Source organism: Anopheles moucheti, chromosome 3 (assembly GCF_943734755.1).
Source record: "Anopheles moucheti chromosome 3, idAnoMoucSN_F20_07, whole genome shotgun sequence".
NCBI classification, from domain to species: Eukaryota; Metazoa; Arthropoda; class Insecta; order Diptera; family Culicidae; genus Anopheles; species Anopheles moucheti.
This window is the reverse complement of record NC_069141.1, coordinates 38074775-38101692: the sequence shown is the minus strand read 5'-3', so window position 1 is coordinate 38101692 and position 26918 is coordinate 38074775. Positions and strand designations below refer to the sequence as shown.

The window sequence follows — 26918 nt, the reverse complement described above, 5'->3', positions numbered from 1 at the left end:
ACTTTTACGCCACCCATCGCACAAAATCCCATTGTTGCTGCAGCACCAAAGCTGGTTGAACGGTGGGATCGCAATCGCTCTGATTGGGAAGCTAGCTCAGAAGAAAAAAAAACAGAGGAAATAATGCATTTTCTCACAGTGTAGTGTTTTGTTGCCGTCTGTTGCACGCATTGGTCGGTGTTTGCGCGAACGGATGCACTGAGCTGAGCGCCATTCATCCTTTATCCCACCGACGACACGAAACCACTACGAGCCAACCCCAACCGACAACTTCCCATTCGCGGATCGTTTTGTGGCAAATTGTCACTGGCCCATCATCATCGTTCCGTGTTGTGTGCTGTGCTGTCCAGTCCGGGAGGCGTTTGTTTCTCCTAGGCTGTGCATTTTTTTTTATTTGTGTCCCGTCAAAGTGTGTTCAATGTAAAGTGCATTTGTGCATTTGTTTGTTCAAATCTAAATCGTGTGCTTTTTGTGTGTGTATTGCCGGAAAGGAAAGAAAAATGTTCGCTTAAAATGAATGCGTGTGTGTGCGTACGTGTGTGAATCGGTAAAGTGTTCTGTGTTCCCGTTTGGCTCACCTGTATCTGCTGGAAAAGAAGTGCGTTCAAATATAATCTTCCCAAGCCACAATTGTATAGAGAAAACGGTGTTTGGTGTTCGATCAAGTGTTTCGCGTATGTACCGTTACCGTTTTACTCCGTGTCGGTAACTCCCGACTGTGAACGGCCAACAGCAGCAGCAGCTCCCGTCGTGCGGTGTTGGGGCGTTGGATGTTGACGTCGTCGGTGTTGCATTATTAATTAATCCCGAGCACTTCTGTATGTCTGCCTGGTGTTCCAGCCTCAGCGCAGGTAAGAATTGGCTGCAATGTTAAAGGATAATAAGGAGCTTTTCTTTATCAACAATTCCTAAATATATTTGTAGAGAGTCTAGCCTGGTTATTGCCCAAAAAGAGGATCTTTGCGATAGGAGGATACAAAAAGGAAAAAGAAAATACAGTTAAGCAGGAAAATCCATTTTGTACGTTTATGTATGCCGAAGGCGCTAGCATTTGTGTGTGCGTACGAGCGTATGTTTACGATGCTGATTGTAAAAAAAGGAAAAGCGTAAAGAAGCGTAAAGAGGCCTCCATGGTTGGATGTTGGCGAAATCTCATAAAGGGAAAGATTAAACCAACAGTCAGTGGGCGGAATTGAAGGAATGAATAGCACCCGTGGGGCAAAAGCGAAATCTCTAAGGGAAGAACGAGGGTTGACCAATGCCGCGTTAAAGACTCTGAAGTATCAGTGTCAAGAGCATGTGCGCGCATCCAGCATATTCCGCGTAACCATTTTTGGCACGGCACGTATTGAAAATATGCTTTGTTAATGCATCTTACAAACACAAAAACCTCAAATCCAAACCTTCGTAGAGATACATTTCGTTGGGAATCTCACCCATCACAGAAGGCTATGCGCGGCGTGGGGTTTTTTGGCGTTGGTGCGGTTTTGTTGTTTTCGTAAGAATGACACCGTAAGCAAACATTCGCAATAGGGCGTTCGCTCTCTCCCGCTCACTAGTCTCAAGGCAATCCGTGGCCGCATCGCAGTAAAAAGGTTTCGAAACGATTGGATTAAGGACATGAATTTATAGCTCGGTCGGACGGGCTGACATTTAAGAAGCATTGATATTCGAGCGAAATGGGTTGTGCCGGTGTGCCAGTATTCGAAAATCAGCATCGTAGCAGTCCTTTGCTGGGAATGTGGAGTCTCGCAATTGCCGAAATTGGCAAAACATGCTGAAATAGAAAGGCTCTCCCCAAATGTGGGGCGGTTCGTCATCTTCTGAAAGGCCATATATTTTCCCATGCGAGAGTGTTGAGTGGAAACGGCGAAAAGAAAGTTGTGTCTGACCACTTTGTACCCAATTTGCAAGCATCCATCGAACCCATCATTGGTTGCTATGACACGCATATACGCACACACAAGCGCGATTTGGCACTTTCCTGTAAGCAACCTGTGCGTTATGCTCTTGCAGACTGGAGCATCCACTATTCGGCTTCATTCCACACACATACAACCACCACTACTACCAGTCGACCGGATATCCGGCATGCGAACGGGCGCGCGCGTGTGTATGTGTGTGGAATATTTTCATTGAGGAAAAGCACCGCGACAAAAGTCACTCACCGTACTCTTCCCGCACAATGGGCCGAGCGCTGGAATTCGAAGCACTCCCTTAGCACCGGGGCAGACGACAAAAGCACGCGCTTTAACTGTAACAAAAAGTCACCCCACTCATCACCAACACTCCGGCATCGCCGGCAGCCGGAGGGTGTACTGTGCCACCCTATTTGGCATTGGGAGAAAACGCACCACCACCACGCTTCTACGGCGGTCGACGACGTTGCCGAAGTGTCGATGTCAAGGAGATTCTAAAAATGAACCTTACCCCCCTAAACCGGTGTACACGCGACTGTATGCCGCGTCCACACCCTAACTCCTTTTCCGAAGCATTTTTCCTCCGCTTGGTCGACTTCGCCGTCGCGGCGGGGCACTTGCGTTCTTCAGATATTGTTATACTGCATCTATTTCATGTTCCCGTGCAAAAGGGGAACTGTTTGGTTGTTTGGAGCCATTTTCATCCAGCAGCATCCATTTTGCTCACCGGGAGTTTTGTTTGGCTGATTACGAATGGCCTACTCTAGATCATGTGTGCCTCCACTTTCCGGTCGAGATGATGAAGATGGAGTAAGGTTGTTTACTGGCCGCCGGTCGGAGATTGGCCGGAAAGAATATCTTTGGCAATGCTTGTTGCTTTTAAAAGGCTGCTAGACTAATTATTTCATTACAGGTCCATTTACTGTTGGGCATAGCGCACAACGCCAGCATTGGTTCAAACCATGCTGTGCCTCTGAGTGGCTGGCGCTTGTGTGTCTTTGGATTTCATTCCTCACAATGGAAACATTTTAACTACGAGAAGTATGGCTTGAGATGATATTTATGAGCCACATTCTAGCGGTGACGTAGAGATTTATGAGTTGCATTGGGAATTCTGTACAGTGCGTAACATAACTATAGCATTCTTAAATTTTTATATGATCTGGTTTTAGTCCTAGACGAGAAAGACCTCTGGAATTCTTGAGGAAAGATAACAATCAAGAGGAAAGATTGACAGTTGATTTTCATTTGTTTAATAACGAGTTTAATACTATTCGACAAATTACTGGAAGGTGCGTTTGCCAGCGGAGGGGACCTTTGTTGACAGCCTGGAAAATCCCTCAGAAATGGTGGCAATTTGAATTTCTACGGTGTTGACCTTTCCGATTAAAATCATTCCCTTATAATGTGTCCTTATTTTGAATTTACACAAAATTTTGCACTTAATATGGAATGAACGATAATAACTGAAAAGAGAATGTACGTTGCAAAAACTATCGCAAATCAAGCAAAACTACGGAAAAATCCGGAACTCGAATTTCCGCGTAAGCCACAGAGTCGACTTCCTTCTCTACACTTATTTTTTTTAACAAATTAGACGACTTTTTGAAAGAATACATCAAAATGAAATAAAAACAATTGTTTGTATGGCCAAGGAAGGTATTTTCGATCAATTTTTCACCTTTTTGCTTAGATGTTTAAACTAACTCTGCTGTAAAAATTCCAAATAATTAAATGAATCATATGTTAAACAAATAATTATGCATCCTCCCTCCCGAAATGACACACTCTAGGCTTTAACCGCTTCAACTGGAGTTATAAACGTATGACCCCTCAAACGCTTACGTCAAATAACTGGAAGAAAAATCGCTGAAGGAAATCGCTAATATTCAACCTTGCCTCCCACAATAGCCTTGGCCAAGCAAAGATGTTTGCTAATATTTTCTTTCGTGTCATTTATTTATTATAAATTGTTTGCCGTAGTTTCCCAATATAAGCTTATGTAACTTACATAAACCTAATACTTAAGTCTAATTTAGGCCGAGGAAAGCCAGCTTTTAAAAAGAAGTAGAAATAAATTTGGAATGTCCATCAGGCGGGAATGAGAGGACCATGACGATAGATGAAATTAAAAAAGATGGGATAAAGAGCATGAAATGCAGTAGAGGATCGCTACGCCCTACTGCAGTGCGACGATTAGGTAAGGGTAGAGGGAGACGAGAACGGCGTGGAACATGTGTAAAACCCACATCATATGCTTGGAGACCTTTAGAATGTCAGTCTAAGGTACATCAGTAAAATGTATATCGACATCAGCAACTCCAAAAGTTCTCTGTGAACTTCCAGGAAGGGAATAGTCCTTCCTTATGCTCCGAGTAGAACGCTTGTTGTTTTCAATTCTCAATTCTGGCTACGTCAAATGTTAAATAAGGATTGGTTCCCTGGTAGCATTAATTTGAGCTTCTTCTGAAAATGTTATATTAGGTCAAAGTATCTTCAATGCACTAAGCAGGAAAAAAAGAATTCCGTGATCTCGCTCTCCAAAAATATAATGTAGCACACATGTTTGGAGTTGTATATTTGGGGTTGATAATAGAGTGCGGGAATTTAAATGATTCATATAGCGCTGGTGGCAATTTCTATCCACGTTTGACAGTGCAGTTATGTTCAGTATTATGGAAACAAGTCTTTGAACAAGTATTCTACCTTTAAACGAGACCAAGATGTGCTTAAGAAGAGTAACATAATTTTGCTAACGTGAATATATTTCACAAATACTTCCAGAATTCACAAAAGAATGATGTATCATTGTAATCTCAAAAATAATTCGCAAATGGCACTAGAATATCCAAACATTTCCCGATTTTTCCCCGATATTTTTTCCTTAACTTGAATATAGTTTAGTATTTAATTATTTTATTGCATTTTGGTTCATGAATATAGAATCATTGTTACAATTGCTTTTTTATTTTAAATGCTTTATTTGAAATCGCTTGAGCTATACATTTCTGCCAAGATCCACGATCTTCCAGCTTACACTATCGTTCGCTCTGCTGGTTCGCATTGTATAAAACGGCAATTCAATAGCTTCGCTCGCGCACTTCTTCGGACCCGGCTCATCTGTCGTTGCTCACCGATGTGTGCCTAATGATTGAACTTTATTGTCTATGCCATCGAATACTCTGCTACCCTGGCGTTGATAGTTTGCCATTAGAGCTCGACACATTGGAGTATGTTTTCTTTTGGACGTACCAACGCATGGCGTGACGTGACTCGAGGAAGACCATCTATTTATAGTCGCGGGTCTTTACGTGCGGATAGAAAATAGTAACATGTGTTCTGGTGACCTACAAAGAAGCTGGAAAAAGGGACACACCATTTTACAAAGCTCGACCACGTCCACATTCCCTGTCCTGTCCCTCCCCCGCTCACAATCCGTTCCGCTTATCTACCGGGATTTTTGTTTTACAAGCCGGTCGGATGATCAGCCGGCATCCGGAAGGGGTTGGGCCACTGGGAAGGGTTTATAGATTGATTTGTTGTACGACTGGGTAGGTTGAAGTAGGTTTTACTACGATACATCTTTCCACGGTAGCTTTAGTGACTTAATGGGGAGTGCCACAGTGGAGTCCGTCCCTTGCGGTTAGACGGTTCCAGATTAGATGACCTTTATCAGGGGTGTTATCTTATGGTTAAACCTTTTTTTTTCGCAGAATAGGAGAAGCTTCTGAGAAGTGAGTAGCATTTGATCGAAAAGTAATATAGCCAACACATTACTGAAAAAAAACAACATACTTACGTTACTACGGTGCATCTTTCTACCATTTATTATCGGAATATTAAAGCATAAATCTAAAGAGTAAGAGAAGGATTTAAAATGAATTAATTTGCACCCCAAAAGTTGAGCTTTGATTTATGTTTCACTGTAAAATTTACGACGTCTGGCATAAATTAAAACCAAAACCCAGTGAACCCCGAAGTAGGAAAAGAAATCGTGCACAAGTGCAACAACTGCTGTACTGTACCGTACCGCGGCGGCAAAAGTGAAATGTAGAAAAACGATATTGATGATAATTTAAGGTGTCATTAAACGATTCCGCTTGAAGCATCCGTTCCTTTCACCTTCATTGCAACACTTTCATATATCGTTATGGTGCGAACGAAAATCAGCCCAATTTCAAGTGGCATTTTTGTACTATTAAAGAGAATTGCCACTTGAAAGCAAAAAAACAACACGAAAATGAATCGACTGCCGGAGTCAATTTTGATGGACGCATTTTATCGCTTCACATTCGATTGCACATGCAGTCCCGAGCGTGTGCTAATGGTGAGTGAATTAAAACGCTTCCAAAATGTAACTCTCAAGAGATGGATGTTAAATTTTAATTGAAGAAAAGGGAACGTGTCGGTATTGGAATTGGTCTCATTTGATCGATGGCTGGAATTTTTTGGAACGAACACCCCATTGGACATGGCTTCACAAATGGCACAAGGCGCTGCAAATCGGAACCTTGGCCTTAGCAGCCAACCTTGCAGCGGTCGCGTCTAAACGTCTTATCTGTTGCCAACATCGGATGCAATGGGATCGCAAATACACAACACCGCACGATAAAGCATGATCGCTATCGTGTGACGTGCGATTGTTTGCCGGTTTTGTCCGCATGTTGAAGCAAATGTACGCGCCCCGCCGGGTTGGCTTATCTCAATAACGATGTGAGCATTGCGGTGGTACTTTTTCTTATTGCTTTATTTCCCACCATGGTCCTTTTGGATTTCTTTCCATAACCCAATACTTCTAGCTAAATGGGCACAAACTTGTATACCTTTATTTAGAACGCACAAGGCAGCAAAGAGCAATGGTTTGCTTTTTTGTGTTTTTCGCTAATCATTTTCCTTACCAACACCGATAAATCGTTAATAATTACGCGTTTTAACCACTAAACCTACCTTACCGAATCGGCAAAACGAACAAAAATAGGAGGCACGCTTCTAAATTAATTCGCTCGATCATTTGCAATCGTGCAAAAACCGTCCGAAGGGATGTTTTATGGATGGAAATACTTTCACCGTTCCATTATTCCAAACAGCGAGCCGTGGCCAATTGGTCGTGAACCGTATGACGATCGGTGCTCTGTGTTTTTTTTTTGTTCAACGAACTTCGTCGCAACAGCGAACGATATTTTCCATATCCGCACGGGAACTTGTGAACTAACGAATAGTGAAAACGTTGCTTGTCGACGTTGGCAACGAAGGGGGCAAAAGTTGGACTGGCAATCGTGCTCCATGATTGATGAAAGATGTCACCGGTGCTGTCGCAAAGCATTGGCAAACTTATGTTTACACGATTTACGCAAATACACCGGCTCGCTCGATGTGTCTTACGGACCCCAGAGAGCAAGTCGTCCTCCCTCCGTCTAGTGTCTAGCCCCGTAGTCTATTTTGCTGCCCTATTCTGGTTATCATACGAACGATCGAATGCTTAATGACTTGCGTCCAATGTTTTCTTTCTTCTCGAAGGGTTTTTTTTTAACTGCCGGGCGTTGTTTATTTCGAGTCAGTTTGTGTCGTTTCGGTGTCCCTTCCATTCGGGTTCTTTCGAGTGTCATATTTCGGTTTAGCTTTGTTGTTGGCGTGCAATTAAAAATCACTGCATTACAAATGCCCCTCCACTCCTTGGACACGTACACTCCAATTACTTGGACACGTGCACAGTTACCGTGCACTGATCGATCTTCGTTATGCGCCAAAAGGATTTGTTTGTTTTTTGTTTTTTATTTGGTCTTCATCTTTTGACTTCACCAGTTGATCCCAATTGCTGAGCGAGCCCAATTACCGACACGCCAAAGTACCTTCTTTCGCCTTCGCCCCGTGAGGCACTTTCAGCTTGGTTTGGACGCTGTTCGTGACGTTGGTCAATATCTTGAGTTGGTTGTGAAATGTTAGACTGGTAGCTATAGGCCAGTTTTCTATTGTCTGTATTGATGGTCGTGCTGGCTGTGGTTGTGCGACCGCTGTCCAACATTCGTTCTGGTGTCAATGTTCTTTATGATTTATGGTTTCGCGTTGTAGCTGACTTTGGCAGAATGGTTGGAGGTCTATTCGGTGTGTTGTTGGTCTTCGATTCCTGTGTGTGTGGGAGTGGACACACGAACTCACGATATTATTCATAGACAAATAACTGTAAAGACAAATGCAATTTCACAATCAAGAATAGTTTGAAGATGGATGCGTTTGAACATGCGACATCAGTTAACGGTGCTTATTTGCTGATTAATAGCCGGAACTTACGCTTTCAAACTTGTGTTTTTGTTAGTGGAAAAGATGTCTAAAAAAGACAATACAAAAGAATTTACAAAATAGAGCAAGGTTGTAGAATTGGGTACAAAATTCTATGGAAAAATGAGATTCAATTGTCGTCCAAAGCAATCCACTTGTAAAAAAAAAAGGTTTGTGTCATATCAAGTTGACCTTTAAGCGGCACTCCTGGCTCCGTATTGAGACTTCGAAATAAATAATATCTAACGAATAAGTTACAAGAGCTAATATTGCCCGACAATCGATACTATATGAAACATTGACAGCCTCAAGACTCGTGTACATCTCTGGGCCATAGACTCCGGATTCCGAATCCGAATCCGACTCAATTCATAACTGACTCTTAGTTGCATTCGAAATTAGAAGGGTTTTTAGTCCTTTATATGTGGAAGGACAATGGACGAGTAACAACTTAAATGACAAGCTTTATAATTTCTATGATGATTTAATTATTCTAAAGACTTTAGTGGGCTCGTTACAACATTAGAATGATACCGGACAACCAGGTCCATAAAGTCATTCGAAACCATCCACATGAGCAGAGGAAGCACAATAGCTAAAGAGTTCTATGCATCAGTCAGAAGAACTGGAATGCGCTTTTAGTAGCCACAGGCACTCAAATTCTAGGAGTTGTGAGGACTCTAGAATAAGGAAAAATAAATGTAGTTTGTTGACTAAAATAATCAGATATTTTTATAAACCTCACAAAGCCTTTTATATTTGGAGCTAACAGAAGCAATGCACTGTCAACCTTCCCAAGATGCTTGGGGAATATTGCTTATAAGGCATGACGCCTTGCCTAAGAATGTTACTCCTGTGCTTCTTCCGAGCTGCTCCTTCTTCAGCGTCTGCTTTGTATCGCTTTTATGAGCTGGCACGATTTGCTTGTTCAGTTGCTGCTTGACGAACATTGTTTGCATGATGAGTCTTATCAAGTGCCATGATGTGCCACCGTAAGGGTTTCTCCATTCGGTTAGCGATATAATCTGTGAAACCATATCGTAAAAAAAAGGAGCTCACCGCAGCAGGGTCTATAATGCAGACCTTAAACCAGTGTTTTAAAATATGGTAATTATGCTACTCACACAATTTTATCTCTTTTCCCGGCTCGTACATACCGCACATACTTGTACTCCCGGGTTTTGTATTGTCCTCTTTGCGATTTGTCCAGTTTGGGTATGTCGGTACGCGCACCAACCGTCACCAACTGTTTCGGCGTGTAGCCTTATGTTGACGTGAAAATATTTCATTTTTATTACGCACACGTTTCCGCACCTGGCGTTTGCCGCTGTGGTGGCGCTTCTATTTCCCTTTCACATTTTTGTCACTCTTTGCGATTGTGTTGATAACAAAAAAAAAACGGTTTCCATTCGCCCCCGTTCCCTAGGCGCCGTTGCCTCTATCAAGAGCACTGAGGGGCCGGTCCCAGCACGGCTCCAGGCAATGTGACCAGGCACGGCTGAACGATAAGTTACATGGGAGCGGTCGTACGCTTTTCAGTTGTCCTACTTTATGCAGGTGTAATCGTCCCAACGTTCTTAAGCTACTTTTGTAAAGGATGGCAACACCACGCCGAACCGGTCACCTAGAACTAGGCTGAGATTGCCTTGTCCGTCCGCTCACCGGATAATGAAGGATGACGAACGGCAGATTGCAATGTGCCGTGTGTGAAGTCATTGCCGTGGACCACACACACGCAAGCACACTTTGATGCCTCTGGTGTGTGTGTTTTTTGTAATGTTCCATTCAAAACAGCAAAACTCCCAACATGGCATCAATGAATCCGGCTCTCGAGTTGTGTAGTACGTGATTCGTGTAATGTAGGTCAATAGTTTTGTTCCTACTTCAAGTCGGTGGAATTATTTCTTATTCTTTAGTGCTCCGTTTCGCCGGCAGAGCAATTAAACGGCACACACCTGTACCGGACCGGGTGTCGTTTTATATGCGCCCTCGGATCTTACGGCAGTATTATGATGAAGTTGGAGTTGTAATTTCAAGATGAAGTAGCCGAGCTATTAAGTTGAAATTAGACAGAATGCCTAGAAGAAGTGGTTAATACAAGTCATTTTTTTCCAACTTCTCCACGATCAAAGAATGTCCTGCATGGCAACAAATGTGAATTCTTATCTTGCTTCCTTTTCCTTGATTGGATCTCGAAATGCTAGCCTAGCCACCGAGGAACTGTAACCCTAACAATGTACGCTTTATGGTTTCTAACGATGGGTTTCTTCCGGTAGGTGCGGCCTGGAGATATGGCCGGACACGGACAAGCTATCGTTCCTCATAGGACGGTACGACGGACGATGAGTCAGAACCGCGTGGTGCAAACACTTGAACATATTGCACTGATCGTCGCAAAACAAAAAACCGCGCACCGAGGTGGAAACATGCTCATGTGAACGATCGTTAGCGATCATCATAGGTGGCAAGTAATCTTAATATGCTGGAAGATGGAGAAGGACAAAAGCAAACACTTCGTTGATGGCTAAAAGTAATTTCTTGCCAACTTCCTGCTTTGAAATGGTGAGGTGTGATATCCATTCATCTCTTGACAGGGAAGCGGCTATTGATTATGCAAAACAAACCGGTTTCCCAGCGCAGGAATGATTCTCGCGGTACGATCTCTCCGGGCTTTGGCGCTGGATGTAGGATTCATTGTCTTTATTTGGTGTGAAGTCGTCTAACCTTCAATCACGCAAGAAAAGCAATGTGTGGAAAACGCAAGTGAAAGAGTCGAACGGGATTTTTTTGATGTACGATTATTGCTGCCCAGGAAGTGTCGTCTGATGATGCCCCCGGTGACTGGTGGAACGAAAGGGAAATTGAATGCTGTTGCATTACACTGTAATGGCACACTTGTTAGTGGGTACTTGGGTGCAGGGAAATATGAACCAATTCATCCCATGGTTTTTATGGCGGACATCGGCACTGTCGATCGGGGAAGAATCGGTCCAGAGACAAATGTGGCAACCAAAGCAAACGTGGCAACATTTACGAGATTCTTATTGTAATGCGATAGCGCACGCCACCCAAAACCGGGTAGACTGGCACCTGACGTCACACAGCTGGGCGCCCGGGCGGTGAGGCATCCTTGCAACTTCCCGGGTGGAAAAGTGCCGAAGATACCGATTCGCCTATGCTAGGGACACGTACAGCAGTCGCGTCGAAATTCCAACCGGCTGAGTCATGAAATATGAAGTGTGGAAAGAAAGAGGGAGTTCTAATAATAAATATTCATGTCACTCTTTCTCCCTGGACGGTGTCAATGTCAGGCGAAGAGTCAATTGTAATGCCGTGGTGCCGTCGCAACAGCTTTGCTTCGAAATATCTGCAAGACTTACATTTGAACCATCGAGTTTATTATTTTGAAAGCAAAACATTTTATGGTAAAAAAGGATTTTGAAGTTTTAAGATTTTTTAAGACAGTCTGGTTAAGATATTGAAGATCTTTTTGGTAAAATTTGTTTAGTACATTTTATGCATTAAATAACTGCAATATTTTTCAAGAAATCATGTTTTTTTTATATAAAAGTCCTTTTTGAACAAAAAAGAGTACTAATTTAATATATTTATTCCAATCAACAATGTGTGGCCATTGGCTGAATGATTTGTGCCGTGTCTGTCTAGAGAGCGATTTGAAATCTGGCCTCGAACATACTTTGCCTTCCATCGCCGTTCTTCCACTCAGCATGTGACGTGAGGAATGTGGTGTACCGATGCGTGTATACCAAGAAAATGGCTAGAAGAAGAACACTGTAGTGGGCCCCCCGCCAGTGAACTTTGGCCGAGTTTCACTCATAAAAGGGTCGTCGTTCAAATGTTTTTCATCCACACCCAGGCTGTGGTGGCTATGTTAGTCTTTAGAATGTACTCAAAGACAGGGCCGTGGTTTCTTTCACTTCCAAACACCCGCTGGGACTGGACGGATGCTCCATGGTCCGAAGGGCACGGTACAATTCGTTCTAATTCGAATTGATTTTTGCTCGGTCAACTCGGTTCCGTTTGGCAAAGAAGCCCCTCCCTTCGTTCGTTTTATTAGCGTAGATGCCTACGACCAGAATGGCCGCAATGAAATAATTAATTTACGGTGGTTAGATATGGTTTTTTGTAAAAGAAGAACCGAGGAATTAATAAGACTCTCTGCGCCCATTCAATCGGCGCGGTCACCCAACAAAAAAGAAGCCCCATTAATTCACGCTGCATCGGCGTGTATGATATTAGTCGTGAAGAACGGCGGAAGATATGATGTACGCATTTTTATCAGCTTCTGGCATCGTGATCAGTGTCAACAACCTTTTCACACATTAGCAAACATTAATGCTCTAATAACTGAACCACCTGGTCCGTGACACACACGCTGTGGTTGGCTGTCAGTGTACGACTTTTAACGATCTTCTTTGGTAAACGTAAAAAGTGCAGAACAGATTTGCTGCTTCTTCTGCTGCTGCTGCTGCAAGGGGGGAAAACGCCGTTAATATGTCGAAAATTAGTTTCTTTCTTTGTAGCGTGTGGATAATGTTTCGCCCCAATTACAATAACTGCTGTACAGTGCGTAACAAAAGTATACGAGCCCTCTTTTTTGTTTTAGTAAAACAGCAGTTTAAAAGCTTCTTCAATAATGTATTCTAATGTGTTGAAGAGTATATCGGTCATTTGATGACGTTTCTATATTTTTTAACCCTATTGAAGTCGATCATAGTTTCAACTATTTTGGAGGCTTATCTGTTGCCTTCTTTACATACAAACCAAGGTGATGTTTAGATTAGGTTTGCAATAAAATATTCTGTAACATGGAATATATTCAACGTAAGTTTACAAGAAATGGACTCGGCGCTTATCTTGGAGAGACCGCAATAACTTATCATTTTATCAGTCACGTTAATTTTGTTCGGGTTAGAGTCCTTAGAAAACAGAGTCCAGGGTATTCCACAACATGTTTGAGCACTTCGATTTTTACGAAGGAATACGAAACACTATTGACTGTAAGTTTCGTTTTTTGTAAATTACGTTTTGTTAAGCCGATAAAAGCAGAAAAGCTTGAATTCTGAAATAAAATGTACTATTCAAAAAATGTCTGAAAACAGCATATTTCTGAACATAGCATTTTAGAACCCAGGAAAAAACCATGTCCCAAATGGGATCATGATTACCATATTTGAGTAATGTAAATAAACAATTTTAACGAACATTTGTTGCAAAAGAAAAATGTTTTAAGAATAGTTAAAGAATAGGTTAACCGTTAGGCCAGATTAGTTTTAAGTTTGTTATTGTCCTGGTGATCTTGCACCGATATTTTGAATGATCATTTGAGACCATCGTAATTTTGAATTTGGAATTTGATGAAAATGATCAAAACGAATTTCAAACAACAAGAATGAATTGTTGCACATTAATCGTACAAATATTTTATACGATTTGTAAAAAATAATACAAACACATGAATTGGTATTTGCATTACATCAAAACTTTTATAAAATATTACTTCTTGTATTTTTTATCTAAAAAAAATGGGAAAGTGATCGTATAGTAATGTCACGTACTGTAGAAGCGTAAAATATAAACGAAATGTTAGGAACGCCAAACCCGGTCGGCGTAACGTACACGTCATAATCAATTTAAGAAGATCACATATCTTTCCCATTTTACAGTGCCATCGCGGCAGTGAGAAGAAATTGCCGTTTGCCTTCGTGCCATCACACATTGTTCCCAGAGTGTTTCTTCTATTTATTTGTGTCACGTGTTTTGTTGAAAAAAAATGTGTCTCTAAAATTATGTTACGTGTAAAACGCCCATTAACCATTCCTGTGCAGTGTGTGTGTGTTTTGGCTATACATTCTTGCGGCATTCGGTTGTTCGTGTAAGATTGTATTATGTAAATTGATGGCCGTTAGAATGGACTATTAGAGGGTAACGGCATTTTTTTTTGGCCGAGAGTTCATTAAATCAGCACCAACGCTTGGCAGAGTTCGTGCAAACAGCTACGTTGTTGTCATGTTTAATTAAAATTCTTCGAGAAGGAATCATCCTACCCATCATATGGTGATCGTTAATAAATTCGTTGAAAAATGGAATTATTTAAAAATTGTTAAACTGCCTTAAACGTTGTTGCAGATTTTTTCATACATTATAGGTTACTACCTATTCCACAAACCTATTTCCTGAAATCATACTGGACAGATCCTCACTTTGCGGCGTCCTACGTCACGCTTCCGACACAGCGACTGGGCGCGAGATTACTATGCTGCACCTCCATAATTTCTTCATTACCGTGAGATTTAATTTATCTCTCCTTGGACAAACAAATAAACACGGCCATTTAACAGATTGTTTTCCCGTTCTCTGGCCCACCGTCTCGCCGTGGTCGCCCGTGGTCGGCGACGTTATGGTTCGTCCATCTAAATGCCAAGCAGCAGTCAAGCACGAACCATAAACAAGAACGCGCCACGGCCGGTCGCTAAATCGTCTAGAACGAGAATCTGGGCATTAACCCAACATTGCTCGAAACGGTTCGGTACCACCGATACCGGTGATGGCTAAGTAGCTCTTTCACTCTTGCTGTGTGCGGTTACGGGTGTGTGTTTGTGTGACTTTTCGTTGCTTTTCGGACACTTCCGGTCCTGTGGCACGAGGAACCGCGGTATGCGTGATAGGAGGAGCACAGGAAGAACGCGGCCTGAACGAATAAATGGCGAAATTTTCGTTATCGATCCACCCGAACGGATGAAAACCTCATTTCGACTGGTGCTTAGGAAGATGAAATTGAGCCTTTGCCAAACCAGCCGGATCTGCCTGTCACCTCTTACCTGCCGGTGAACTGATGTTGTCGGGCTTTAACTCCTGCATCAATTGAAAATATGCAAAAAAGGACTTCTAGTCCGTGTCTCGAATTTAGAAAAATAAATACGATTGAACGAAAAATACTTCAGGTCAATGACTGGTTAGAATAGAATTTGGCAAAAGAAAAACGTCCGGGAAACGGGTGTTACACCTCTAAAACGCAGCAGTAAAGTTGGGAAATATTTCCTGTGAAACAGCTGGAAATGGAGTCTTCGAGCACTGTACCGATGGTTCGGTGTAAAGAAGCGCATATTTCCACCCAGGGCGAGGTGTGCGTATCCCGTAAATCCCTCAGGTGGAACGTTTATTAATATTTTGATATTTAGCCCACACCCTAGGGAAGGGAAGGCAAAATAACTGCCGTGTATAAGACCATGTTCCATGTTTTTGGGGTTTGGTAAGGAGATGTTAATCTTTTTCGGATTTGTGAAGCTAAAAACTTGAGCCATTTGCTAGTAATCAACCCCTGCTTAGTGAATAATGTGAGAAGAGACGACAAAAATAATCATTACAACGTACAAAATGCACACACACAGGCAGCGTTTTGTGATGAGTTGAGTCAGTTGTTTGCCGGCTGCTCTTATTTGCCCAGGCACGACTGCCGACGACAGTGACATCTTATCAAGACGACTGACCGGCGACAAGGTTAAGGATAGCGCTCGGGTGGCCTAGACCGTCCAACAACGGTTGCGGACCGTTGTTCCTGTATCCGTTCCCGTATCGCTTCGACAGTGACAGGTTATGAATGAATATTGATCAACCCGATAAGGCCCGAGCCTGGAGAGGAGGAAGCTATTAGCGATCGAAATTGCACCCTTATGCTTGCCGTCCCAGTTTGTTTGTGTTTATGTGTTTACTAATTGCTTTTTTCATTATGCTTTGTTGTGTCCAAATTTTTTGCTGAACCTTCCTCAAACGGGACCGAGGGTTCAATAAAATTGGACTGTTTACAAATGTGCTCAAATATCATCAAAAAGCTTTCCCGAAAAGAGAAAAAAATAACCGTTGCTTTACCGTTGCACTCTAAATGGATATTAGCGAAAATTAGTGTTAGATGAGTTTGATTGATATTTTTGCATTTTAATGAATCTTTCAATCGAGTGACTGATTTCTGATCAAATTTCTATTAAGAAGAAACGCGAATCTCTTAAGATTTAACATTAACAGATAAGTGTTTCAAAAATAGTCCCGCAGTCCTTTAGTCTCCAAAGCTCTATAGAATATTTGGACAATTCTCCCAATTGGTTGAAAATTCATATTATTTAATTGTAAATTTACATTTAAAAAAACATTTGAAAAAATATACCGATTTGTTACATCTTATTAAATCTTGTTATTGTTAACCCAATTTGACAGAAGCTAAATTGATAAATCACAACAAAATGATTCTTGAGGAGTGAATAAATCATAAGAGATTCCTTCATTCCCGAAATTGCTGAATCTTCGGAGGTTCTTAAAGTTGAAGAGATTCATGATGATTCTTCTTAGAATGGGTTCGTCGAATAATTAATAATTTCTAATAGACTCTTCCGAAGACATTTTGATTCTGAAAGGATTTTTTTTTGTGAATTTTTGGAGGTTCATAAATCCAAGAATATTGACTCTGCACTGAAGATTCCCTACCCACGAATGAGACTGGATGCTCTCAAATCTGTCATTCGAGTACAACACACGTTAGGATCACACATCTGCTATCATGCTGTTGCGTTCGTGTAACCCAAGCGATAACCTACATTTTAGATTATGAAACATTTGTGATGATAGCAAATTCCAATTTTTTATCAACAGAACTGTTCCTCATATTTGCTGTCGTTGTCGTTCCGTCCTACAAATGAATCTGCCAAATAAGCATTTCCGTCTGCTCTCCGCATACCGGCAAGCACGGTCACAGGGTTTTTTTCTTTCCTCCATATGGTTCCCTGGGGTGAGAGCGGCGTGACTATTGCCGGACTTTATGATCTATCGATTTTTGGTGGCCGTTTTATTTGTTCCCGCCCTTCATAATGGCCAGTAATGGATGATGATACCAACGTTTATGATTGGCAATACCTCATATCATTAAGTTGTGTAAGAAATGCACACGAATACAGGGAGGGGTCCTGTCGTTTGTGCTACTGGTAAGCGTGCGGTCGCTAGTGTTTTCTATTTCCCCTTCTCGCAGTCGATATTACACGCACAAGCCTAATTTTCATGTTCTTTATACCTTCCACTGGCTAAACAGTTTATTGAAGAGATTATTAAGGAGCAGTGTTTTTTTTTGGTTGTTGCCATTACCAGCACACTGCAACGGTGAAGTGTATCTCGGCTGCAAACGACTGGCCATAGCATGACGACGATTTCAGGTCGGTTTTTGTTGTGCTGAGACAGCCCGCTTCTCCCTTTCCCGAGACGGCCACACGAAAGTGGTCTAAAACTAATGGCATTAATGATGGTTTTTGGCTACGCTTTCTCCCAGCGCCACATCGGAAGGCTCCGGAACAGTGGTTCACTTTTCTACGCGGGCATTGGGGTTTAACTTCTCTGCGGAACTGCTGGCGCTGGCTTCAGCTCCACTCTACTGCGCTTGATTTCGTTTTCGAAAGGGAAAGCCAACGCCCGTTCCCATCATCCCCCCTTCATGCAAGCTTTTGCCGATACACGAGCGATTGTAATTGCTACCGGGGGTGCCGCCGTGACGCTGGTGTTACAATTAATTCTAATCGAAGTGCTTGTAAATCATTTGGGGTGGTGGGTTTGGAAAATGGTGCACCTGGCTATCGCTGCTCCACTGTGGGGCCGATCGAAGGGAAAGATGTCTCGGCCGGTTTACGTGCCAGCGAGCCAGTCAAAGCTGGTTTGTCAAACTCATCGCGGAACTTATCAGAACGGATGGAAGCAAATGTTTTGCCAGACCAGGAAAGAAAAAATGCCGTACATCCGCCGTATCGCAATTTATCTTGAACTGGCGTTGCGCATGGGGTGATGGAATGTGCATTAGCTCTCGAGGTTGTTTATATGATCTTCATACAGATTGTTTGCATTGTGCTGGGAACATTCAACATTCAGGCATGCGGGAACATCACCAATCAGATTGCTGACCTAGTTCCTTAACTTTTGATTGAATATCATAAGATTATGATTATGTTACTTGCATGTTAGATTTATATTGAATTGAATATAAATGAAGTTATATTCGCTCTAGGTAAGCCATCTTTTTGGCAGCTGAAAAATAAAGAAATTGTTTTGCAATTTCTGAGATTTTTAAGCTTTCTTTTTGTTAAGCCGGATAATCAATTTTGCCCATGGGGAAATGGATCCGATGAGATCGTTGCTATCGTTCAGCAACTGAACTAGTGAGTTGCAATGATGATTCAGATTGAATGATTTAAATCTTTCTTGAGAAAGCGAGTTAATTTAAATCTGCTAGAAGAATATGTATAACTGCTTTGGAGAATGGAGAATTAAATCATTCAAAAAAACATTGAAGTATCTCTTAACCGCTACTATTAACTTATGATTTAAATCAAGAGTCAACTCAAGATTCAACTCTTCGCAGCGTCCTTCAACTCATGATTTCAATCTTGAATCAAAGTCATGTGTGACGATCTTCAACTAGTAATTTAAATCTGGAATTATCTCATGAGTGAGTTCCCATCTCCTACACTGTACCGTCCAAGATTCTTAATCATATATTCGAGGTTTTATCATATATTTGAACTAAACACAGCTTTGAAATGAAATACAATATTTCTTTCTAAAGGTTAATACTTTACAATAAACTCTGCTGTTAGTTTAAAGCGCAATTACAGCAACTAGGAAATCAATTAAAATGCCCCAACTCCGTTCACCATGCATGGTTGGTAAAAACAATAAACAAAGCTTGCATCAATTTTCTCCACGATCAAGTATGAAATAAAAGCAGACATAACTTCCCGCAGTACATTAAGATAGTTTAGAGGTCAAACAGCGAAACCATGTTTATCTGGCAGTGGATCTACTCCCGTACCCGTACGGTTATCGTTTCTTAACCACTGTGCGCCTGAAGTGTGAAGGACTCGAAAGAAATCGTACGATCGTCGGGGTTTTTGTTGGTGTTGTTGCTACTTTCGCTTCACAATTGCTGCCGCTGCTGCTGCTGCGATGCAGGTGGTCAGCGTAAATTAGCGTGGCGATACAGCACCACCCATGCGAGGAGTGTCCCCCCGATGGTTATGCCGGGTGCGCGCAATACGACGGACGGCAACAAGCGATCGATTCCATTACGCCATCGAGCGAATCCATCAAATCAAATACCCAACTCTATCCACCCTTCTATCGGAAGCTCCGGGTGTAATGTGACGCGTGACTATGCATTGGAAGGTTTTTTTTTGCGCTCCGATTTACTATAATGCCGATTGGGCCGTGGGTGGCAATCCGTATCTTACACGGGATATACAGGTTGGTTGGTGGTTATGTAAAGCGTGTGCGCTAACTAAACCAAGAATCAATTATGACTAGTGTGTGACCCTTCCAACTGTTGAAATGACGCACCAATTATTACTGAATTCTAGTAGCCGTGTTCTTTAGATACACTTAATGCAACAAAGTATTATTGCAAGCGCTCAAAATAGTTTTAGTTCATGTAGTCGAAGCCAGTAGTTAGAAACCAAAAAAAAAACGAGATTATTAATAAATTTTATAAGAACATTTCATTAGCATTTGTGAACTGTCGAGGAAAGCGTATGGTCAGTTGCTCCGATAAACAAACAGCATAATGAAACCACAGTATAAGGGGTGGTGGACATACGCATCAATGTCGCCAATGCACTGATTAGCCGTTGACCTTTGCCGACTTCCAGGCGTCATTGTAGCAATGAAATTTACAATCGTCGGTTTATCGTACTACTCTCGTCCACGATTCATACTGTGTTCCCGTTGTAATACGTTTTACGGGTATGTTGATCCGGCCCAGTCCGTTATTTGCTGCACTTCGGGTATGCTCGTTTTGCCAACAGACACAAGCCCCTTAACGCTTGGTAACGGTTACAAGCCATTATAAGACACCTTGTGCGGGTTTAAAAGTTTTATGAATCCACAAATACCCCGATGCAGTTAGTCGGTTGAATTTTTAATGAAAAGTTTAACTTTATAATTAAATGCTGCATCTTTGGTCGTTACGTTTATCGGGCAATGGTTGTTTGCAAAAATAACAAAAAAAGGAAAAGTATGAATGTTTCATAAGAAACGAACGGGGAAAGTTCCACCACATGCTACATGCTCTGGGTTGGGTCAAGCAAAAAGACAATATTTTCCTCGTTATTTAAGTAGATCAGTAGTCACAATCTTTTACGAACAGACAAAGTTTCACACAGAAAACTGTGTCTCGCGGTACATGTTACTGAATCATGCCTATGTTTACATTTGGGCACGCAATGCTCGAGCACAGGTTCAAGGTTCGTGTGCTACCAACTTTTTAAAGGTTATGGAATTCTTGGTATATTTGTTTTCTTGGTATCCTTTCCTTATGTAAAAAGGGATGTTTATGTAAAATATTTCAATAAAAATGTAGGATTCGAATTGGAGTTTATTATTCAAAGCGATTTGGATGTTTATTGTTCGAATGTCAAATATCTAAAGATCGATATTGGACAACTTTTGGACATATTTTTTTACTTCAAGTATTTAGTAGATGAGTTTTCTTAATAATATTTTTATTTTTCTTAATATTGGTGACAGTGCCGGTCTTCGCACGACAAGACCGGTTCAACATCCCATTCGGGCCAATCCCCTGTAGCAATGGACTGACTATCTAATAAATCTAGTAAGCCAGAAATAGCAATCATGATCTAGTAGGTCTTTACGCCTAGAAGAAGAAGAATAAGAAAAAGGTATACAAAAACTACATGCCTTAGAAATTTACTTCCACGTAAATAACCTCTAATACAAACATTAAAGTTTTGCAAATTGTACAGTTTAAATATGTATGTATTTGCTGGGAATTATCATTAAGCTCCCTGCAAATATAATTATTTTTCGCCATTAATTTGTAACCTGTTTTTTTAACGAAAGTAAGATTAACGATGTTCCATTTTCGATTCGAAACGGTATTCTGAACAGCTTCACAGGTTGTATTTACCAAAGTAGGACGTAGACCTTTCCCGCCGCCGTTCCTGTTGGATTGAGTTTCTATTTTACACACTTTTACATTACCGAGCAATCATATTGATTGTGATGTTGGCGAAGGAAGACGAAGTGCAGCATGGGTGATTGATAATCGCAATGCCTGGCATTGAAAATAATAATGATAGTTATGCGGGTGTGTGATAATGAGAGAGAAGTTTCATTGCGGGATCTTCAAAAATGCGGGTACCTCGCAAATCTTGCTGTTCATAATTTGCACCTGCAAAACGTGCGCAATATTTACTGTGTGTTCTGTTTGCTTGTTCTGATTTACAGAAGCCCGTTAAACACGACGAGTGGCGGCTGGTGTACATTCGTTTTCCACTGAGGTCATACACGCGTACTATCGGGAGGTTAACGTGTGGAAGAATTCCTTACATAAGACTCCCCAGAAGATCAGCACTCGCTCTGGTGACGAAGGAAACGCAGCAGAAAGGGGGCATGGAAGTTAGCACCCATACAACTTCGACGCTCAGTCGAAGCAACAGTCGGACCAGCTCTAATTCGGAGCTTGAAAAGGAACTGATCGATCTCGATATCAGCGGCGGAGGAAACAACAAATCAAACACACTCAAGAAGCGCATCTCGAGCAGTCGGACACCGGCAAAGAAAGCGAAAAGGATACGATTTTTTCGTAATGGTGACAAATTCTATCCCGGGAGCACGATACCGGTGTCGGTGGAACGTTATAGGTAATGACTTCACGATCGATCACGATTTTCCCTCACTGAGGTATATTTCCGGTTTGTTTTCCATTGCAGATCATTTGATAGTTTAACGGAAGATTTGACGAGATTGTTGGAGGACAGCGTAACGCTAACCGGTGCGATACGCGCAATATACACCCTCGAAGGCAAAAAGATCGAAAAGGTGGACGATCTGGAAGATGGCAAATGTTACGTATGTTCCTGCAATAATGAAGGTTTCAAGCGAATAGATTATAACGTATCCAACACAAACACCAAGAACCCCAACAGACTGTCTAGGTATGTCTGAGCGATCGTTAGGTTTTTAGTATTTCAGTACAAAACGTGTATGATTAAATCGACGACTTTTGCAGAATAATACGCCCACTGTCGCCAGTGAAGAACGGTGGCACAAATGGGTCCACGCCGCTGAAAGAGATCGATTCCGTGGTGCATCCTAGGATCGTAACACTCATAAGGAATGGTGTGAAACCTCGAAAGGTAAATATAGCACTTTAAAACCGTCTTGATGCTTGAAGCCCCGTTGATGGATGTGTCCGGACACGTAGGTTGGCTGTGGTGGTATAAGCCGATTAGAGTGACCTTTTTGCTAACCACTGGATTGCTCGGTTTCTTTTCTCCACACGATGTGGCACCTCGTGCCTGCAGATCATGCGATTACTGCTAAACAAACGGAACAGTCCTACCTACGAACACGTGCTGACAGCGATCACGCAATGCGTTAAGCTAGATACGGGCTGCGTGCGGAAGGTATTTACCGTATCCGGTATACCGGTGCAACGATTAGCGCAGTTCTTCGATGAAGATGATGTGTTCTTTGCGTACGGCAATGAACGTGTCGGAATCAATGATTTCGAGCTGGAAGCGGAAGAAAGCAAAGCCATCGCCGCGCATCGGAAAACGCTTCGCAGCAGTACGACTAGGACGGGACCAAAGCCCAAGATGCCTGTGAAGAGTCACAACGATACGTTCGTTTGTGTGGATGAATCTGCGCTCAACGGTGGTATCCTGCCAGATTCGTTACCACTGGAATTACAGGCCAAATACACGCTTGGATCAATCATTGGTGAGTGTTGGGTTTATAGTGGAAACAATGATCCAGAAGTTTATTAATCGTTTTGCCATCTTGTTATCTCTACAATTAGGTGATGGAAATTTCGCCGTAGTACTGAAATTGAAAGAAAAGCAAAAAAATACAGATTACGCACTGAAAATTATTGACAAATCAAAATGCTCAGGAAAGGTAAGCAATGAAACGTTTTATCATGGTGTACATTAGCTTAACTGTTCAACTGTTTCTTCTCCTGCTCTCCTGCACTAGGATCATTATTTAGCAGCAGAAATTCGTGTCATGAAAAAATTAAATCATCCTTACATTATACAGCTAGTGCATGATATTGAAACGATCAAAAATATGTATCTTGTGCTAGAGCTGGTCCGTGGTGGCGATTTGTTCGATGCCATAACGCGTGTGACACGTTTTTCTGAGAATCAATCAAAGATAATGATGAAACATTTAGCTTCAGCGATGGCATATATGCATTCCCTCAGCATCGTTCATCGGGACATTAAGCCGGAAAATTTGCTGGTAAGTAATGTGAACTTCTATCTTCGTTATCATCAACTGATGTGTTGCATTTTATCCCCATATCATTACAGGTGGAGTTGGATAACGATGGCAATGTGGTTCTGTTAAAGCTCGGAGACTTTGGTCTCGCCTGTGAAGTAACAGAGCCATTGCTTTCAATCTGTGGTACACCGACGTACGTTGCACCAGAAATTCTAATGGAATCGGGCTACGGTGTTAAGGTATTTACAATCGGTCCCGTGAAATGAGACTTCAACAACAATTTGATCATTGTTCTTCTACTCATTGTTCAACAGATCGATGTTTGGGCTGCCGGCATTATACTGTACATTTTGCTGTGCGGATTTCCACCATTTGTTTCGCCGGACAATCAGCAGGAACAACTTTTCGATGCTATTCTCAACGGGTTCTTCGACTTTCCCGCTCCGTACTGGAACAACATCGGCGATAGTGTGCGCGATCTAATCATCAACATGTTGCAATCAGATCCGGAACTACGGTTTTCCAGCGAGGACATTCTTGACCACCCATGGTTGACGAGCGACATCGTGGATGATACGCGCGATCCTAATGGGTACCGAATTTTCTCCAATCATGCGTATTAGGGCAATCCATTCGATATTGTTTTTTGTGGTAGACAATTGTGTATAGAAATGTTTTGTTTTGTAGGATTTTGTGCGGGCGCGTGTGTTTCGAATGTTTTATTCGGCATCATTTGTTGTAGGGCTATAGTTCAATACACCCCCGTGCGTAGAAGTACGGGAGGTAGTATGCTGTGATGAAGTGAACATGCGATTTTATGTATGTTTTTTTTTGTTTTGTTCCATTTTTTGTTTACCGAATGGTTTGATTTCAATCGATTCCTTTTCTGTATATTGTAGATTTGTGAAATTATTGGATTAGTATTTTTAGAGAAACGTTGTCCTGCTGCTGGTGCATCATTTAATCGTGCATTTTCTTTGTCTTTTCTTTCCATTCCATAATGCATCACGTCTCCATTCATATGGCTGAACAAAAAATGACAACCATAATGGCAAACCGTAACATACGATAATATGAAAATCGAAACCAACCCAGAATCGTTATCGAAGCAAAGTGTGACGATCCGTTAGAGTCTTTGGTGGGCATTCCCATCAGTACACAGTAGAAGATGTACCCCACACAATCATCTTGCGTTTGAATGTGCAACGAGCATGAGTGAAGCTTTTGATTTTACAGAAAAACGACTACATTGACGAGTTTTATCGGCAGTGGTTAGCTCACACACATCATGAAAACTCAATCTCGTTTGGAACTCGGACCTCATTCAAAATCTCACAAGACACAACCGGTGGTAAATTGCTAAGTGAAATCGGAATACCGGAACAGGTTTGTGTTACTTCACGGTAACAATGTATTTTTATGATATCGCTTTTTATTTTGACGAAACCGCTTCTGAATTTTTTTCTTTTGTAGTTTATCCGTTAGTAGTATATTTGTAGAGAATTTGAAGAGAACGTGTGTTGAAAATACACGAAGTTACGAAGATATGTTCACATGTATTTTTTTTTTGTTTTACACAATTGCACCATCACAGATTACAACAAATAATAACCAACATTAGTTTGTCCCATGTCCCATGCATCCGTTCGAAACGTTCTAAATGGACGAATAGAAGCAAGTCTGTCGCTGTTTTTTTTCTTTGTCATAAGTTTAGTTTGTATACGAAATACAGAGGTAGTAAGAATAAGAAAACTATTTTTACCATCGACGCATACAGCGATTTAATATCTATTTATTTACCATTATTAGACTACTTGTATTGCAAACAAAAAAGGGAAAACCCCGTAAACAGGATTGCTAAGCAAAAATGTTACTCTTATTCAGTCATTATCGAGAAATTGTGGAAATGTTTTTGTTACTTTTGCTGAATGTTTGATATTTTAGTTTAGTAGCAATATTGTGTATCGTTTATAATAAGCACGTTTATGGTTTGTTTCTCTTTGTTTATAAGTACTAGGTAAATATCAAAATGTGTCGCTAGCACTTGTGCTTTCCGTAAACAATTGCAATTGTATGTACTAAATTTTCGACACATATAACGCACAATCCAAATTTTGCCTCTAGAATTACGTTCCATTTACTGTGAAGTGGACGATAGAATGTAAAACTATTCCTAGTATGGTTAGTTTGCAAACCAGTTTACAATATTACCACCCGAAACCCACTGTTGATGGATGGTTCTGTTTCATCTCTGAACATGAAATACACTGTATGCTAAAGTTATGCGATCTCAAATTGTTCTTTTATTTTTTGTTTTTTGTTGTACTACCGTTTACTACACGCTCACTGCTGCTGTATTTAGTTTAATAGTAAAAGTTTATCCCAATGTTTCACTAATCATTCCATGTTTTCTCACATTTGCAGCATTTCCGTACTAAGTACTAAACGATAGTCTGTAAATTATAAACCTCACCACACAAACACACAAATCCTTTAAAGTGTAAGAAATTTATAACCAGCAAAGTAAAAACAGGAGCAGCTTGGATGAGTTAGAATTGTAATACAGAAAACAACAATATTGTTTGATAATCATATCACCTTCACGAAGAAAACAAAACACTGTCTCACCAAGCTGTGTTTTTGTGCATAACTCCGCAAACAAGCGCATCCACAAAAGGACTAATTGTAGTGAATCAATTTTTCGGCGTAAAATATCGAATGGCCTAGATAAAAACAAAAGCACCACACCACTACCGACTGAGCTGAAATGTTAATGACAAACCGATCGCAAACGATCAGGATAATGCTTTCGCTTTGGTTCAGGCGCTCGCTGGGCTAATTCTTGCTGTACACATTTCCATCGTGACGATTTGAAATTCATGCAAAGGGAACAAAATACACGCGGTGCGGAACAGCACATTTCTCAAGACGTGGCTTTTTTTTTTCTAGTGGAACAGTTTAACGTAACGTGCCTCGAAAAAAAAATGATATCATCCATTACGGGCAACCAGGAAAAAATGGCTTAAAGAGAGGGATGATTGCCGATGGTGTGTCAGGCGTGTCAACCGTCAATGCAGATAGAGTACAGTTTTATATATAAATACGATATACAGTTTATAGACAGCTTATTGGCTTTTTAGAATCGTTTACGAACGAAAACCAGAAAGGAACTGGTAACAATAGAACAGGGGAGAGATGAGGAGATTACACCTGTAGGTTTCTCTCGGCCACATAATATCGACGAATTTCTGAAGCTGTAAATCAAGGTACACACTATTTCGATCAAATTCTTAAACTATTCTACTCTTATCACACTCCAAACATCATTAATACAACGAGTACAGCACGTGGTTGGTACGTCAATTAGTCTTGCAAGCGTATTACGCATCTAAACGCGCTGAAGCACACGCGCACACATAACCGTCTTCATAA

At 41.4% G+C, this 26918-nt stretch overlaps 1 protein-coding gene across 2 annotated transcripts; it reads left to right on the top strand.

Moving 5' to 3' along the window:
• Positions 1 to 52: 52 nt before the first annotated feature.
• Positions 53 to 26269, top strand: LOC128300697 (serine/threonine-protein kinase GL21140). 2 transcript variants are annotated; one of them, XR_008287338.1, is made up of 11 exons: positions 53 to 851; positions 21486 to 21901; positions 21971 to 22195; positions 22270 to 22396; positions 22565 to 22982; positions 23062 to 23159; positions 23238 to 23504; positions 23576 to 23725; positions 23801 to 24078; positions 24582 to 24872; positions 25911 to 26269. XR_008287338.1 is itself a non-coding variant. In XM_053036853.1 (10 exons), the coding sequence occupies exons 2-10, from the start codon at positions 21651 to 21653 to the stop codon at positions 24649 to 24651; spliced, it is 1884 nt and encodes a 627-aa protein (XP_052892813.1). In that variant the 5' UTR covers positions 53 to 851; positions 21486 to 21650; the 3' UTR covers positions 24652 to 25748. The 2 variants fall into 2 exon arrangements, 1 of the variants encoding a protein (XP_052892813.1); XM_053036853.1 differs by lacking the exon at positions 25911 to 26269 and having other exon boundaries at positions 24582 to 25748.
• The last annotated feature ends 649 nt before the right edge of the window (positions 26270 to 26918 follow it).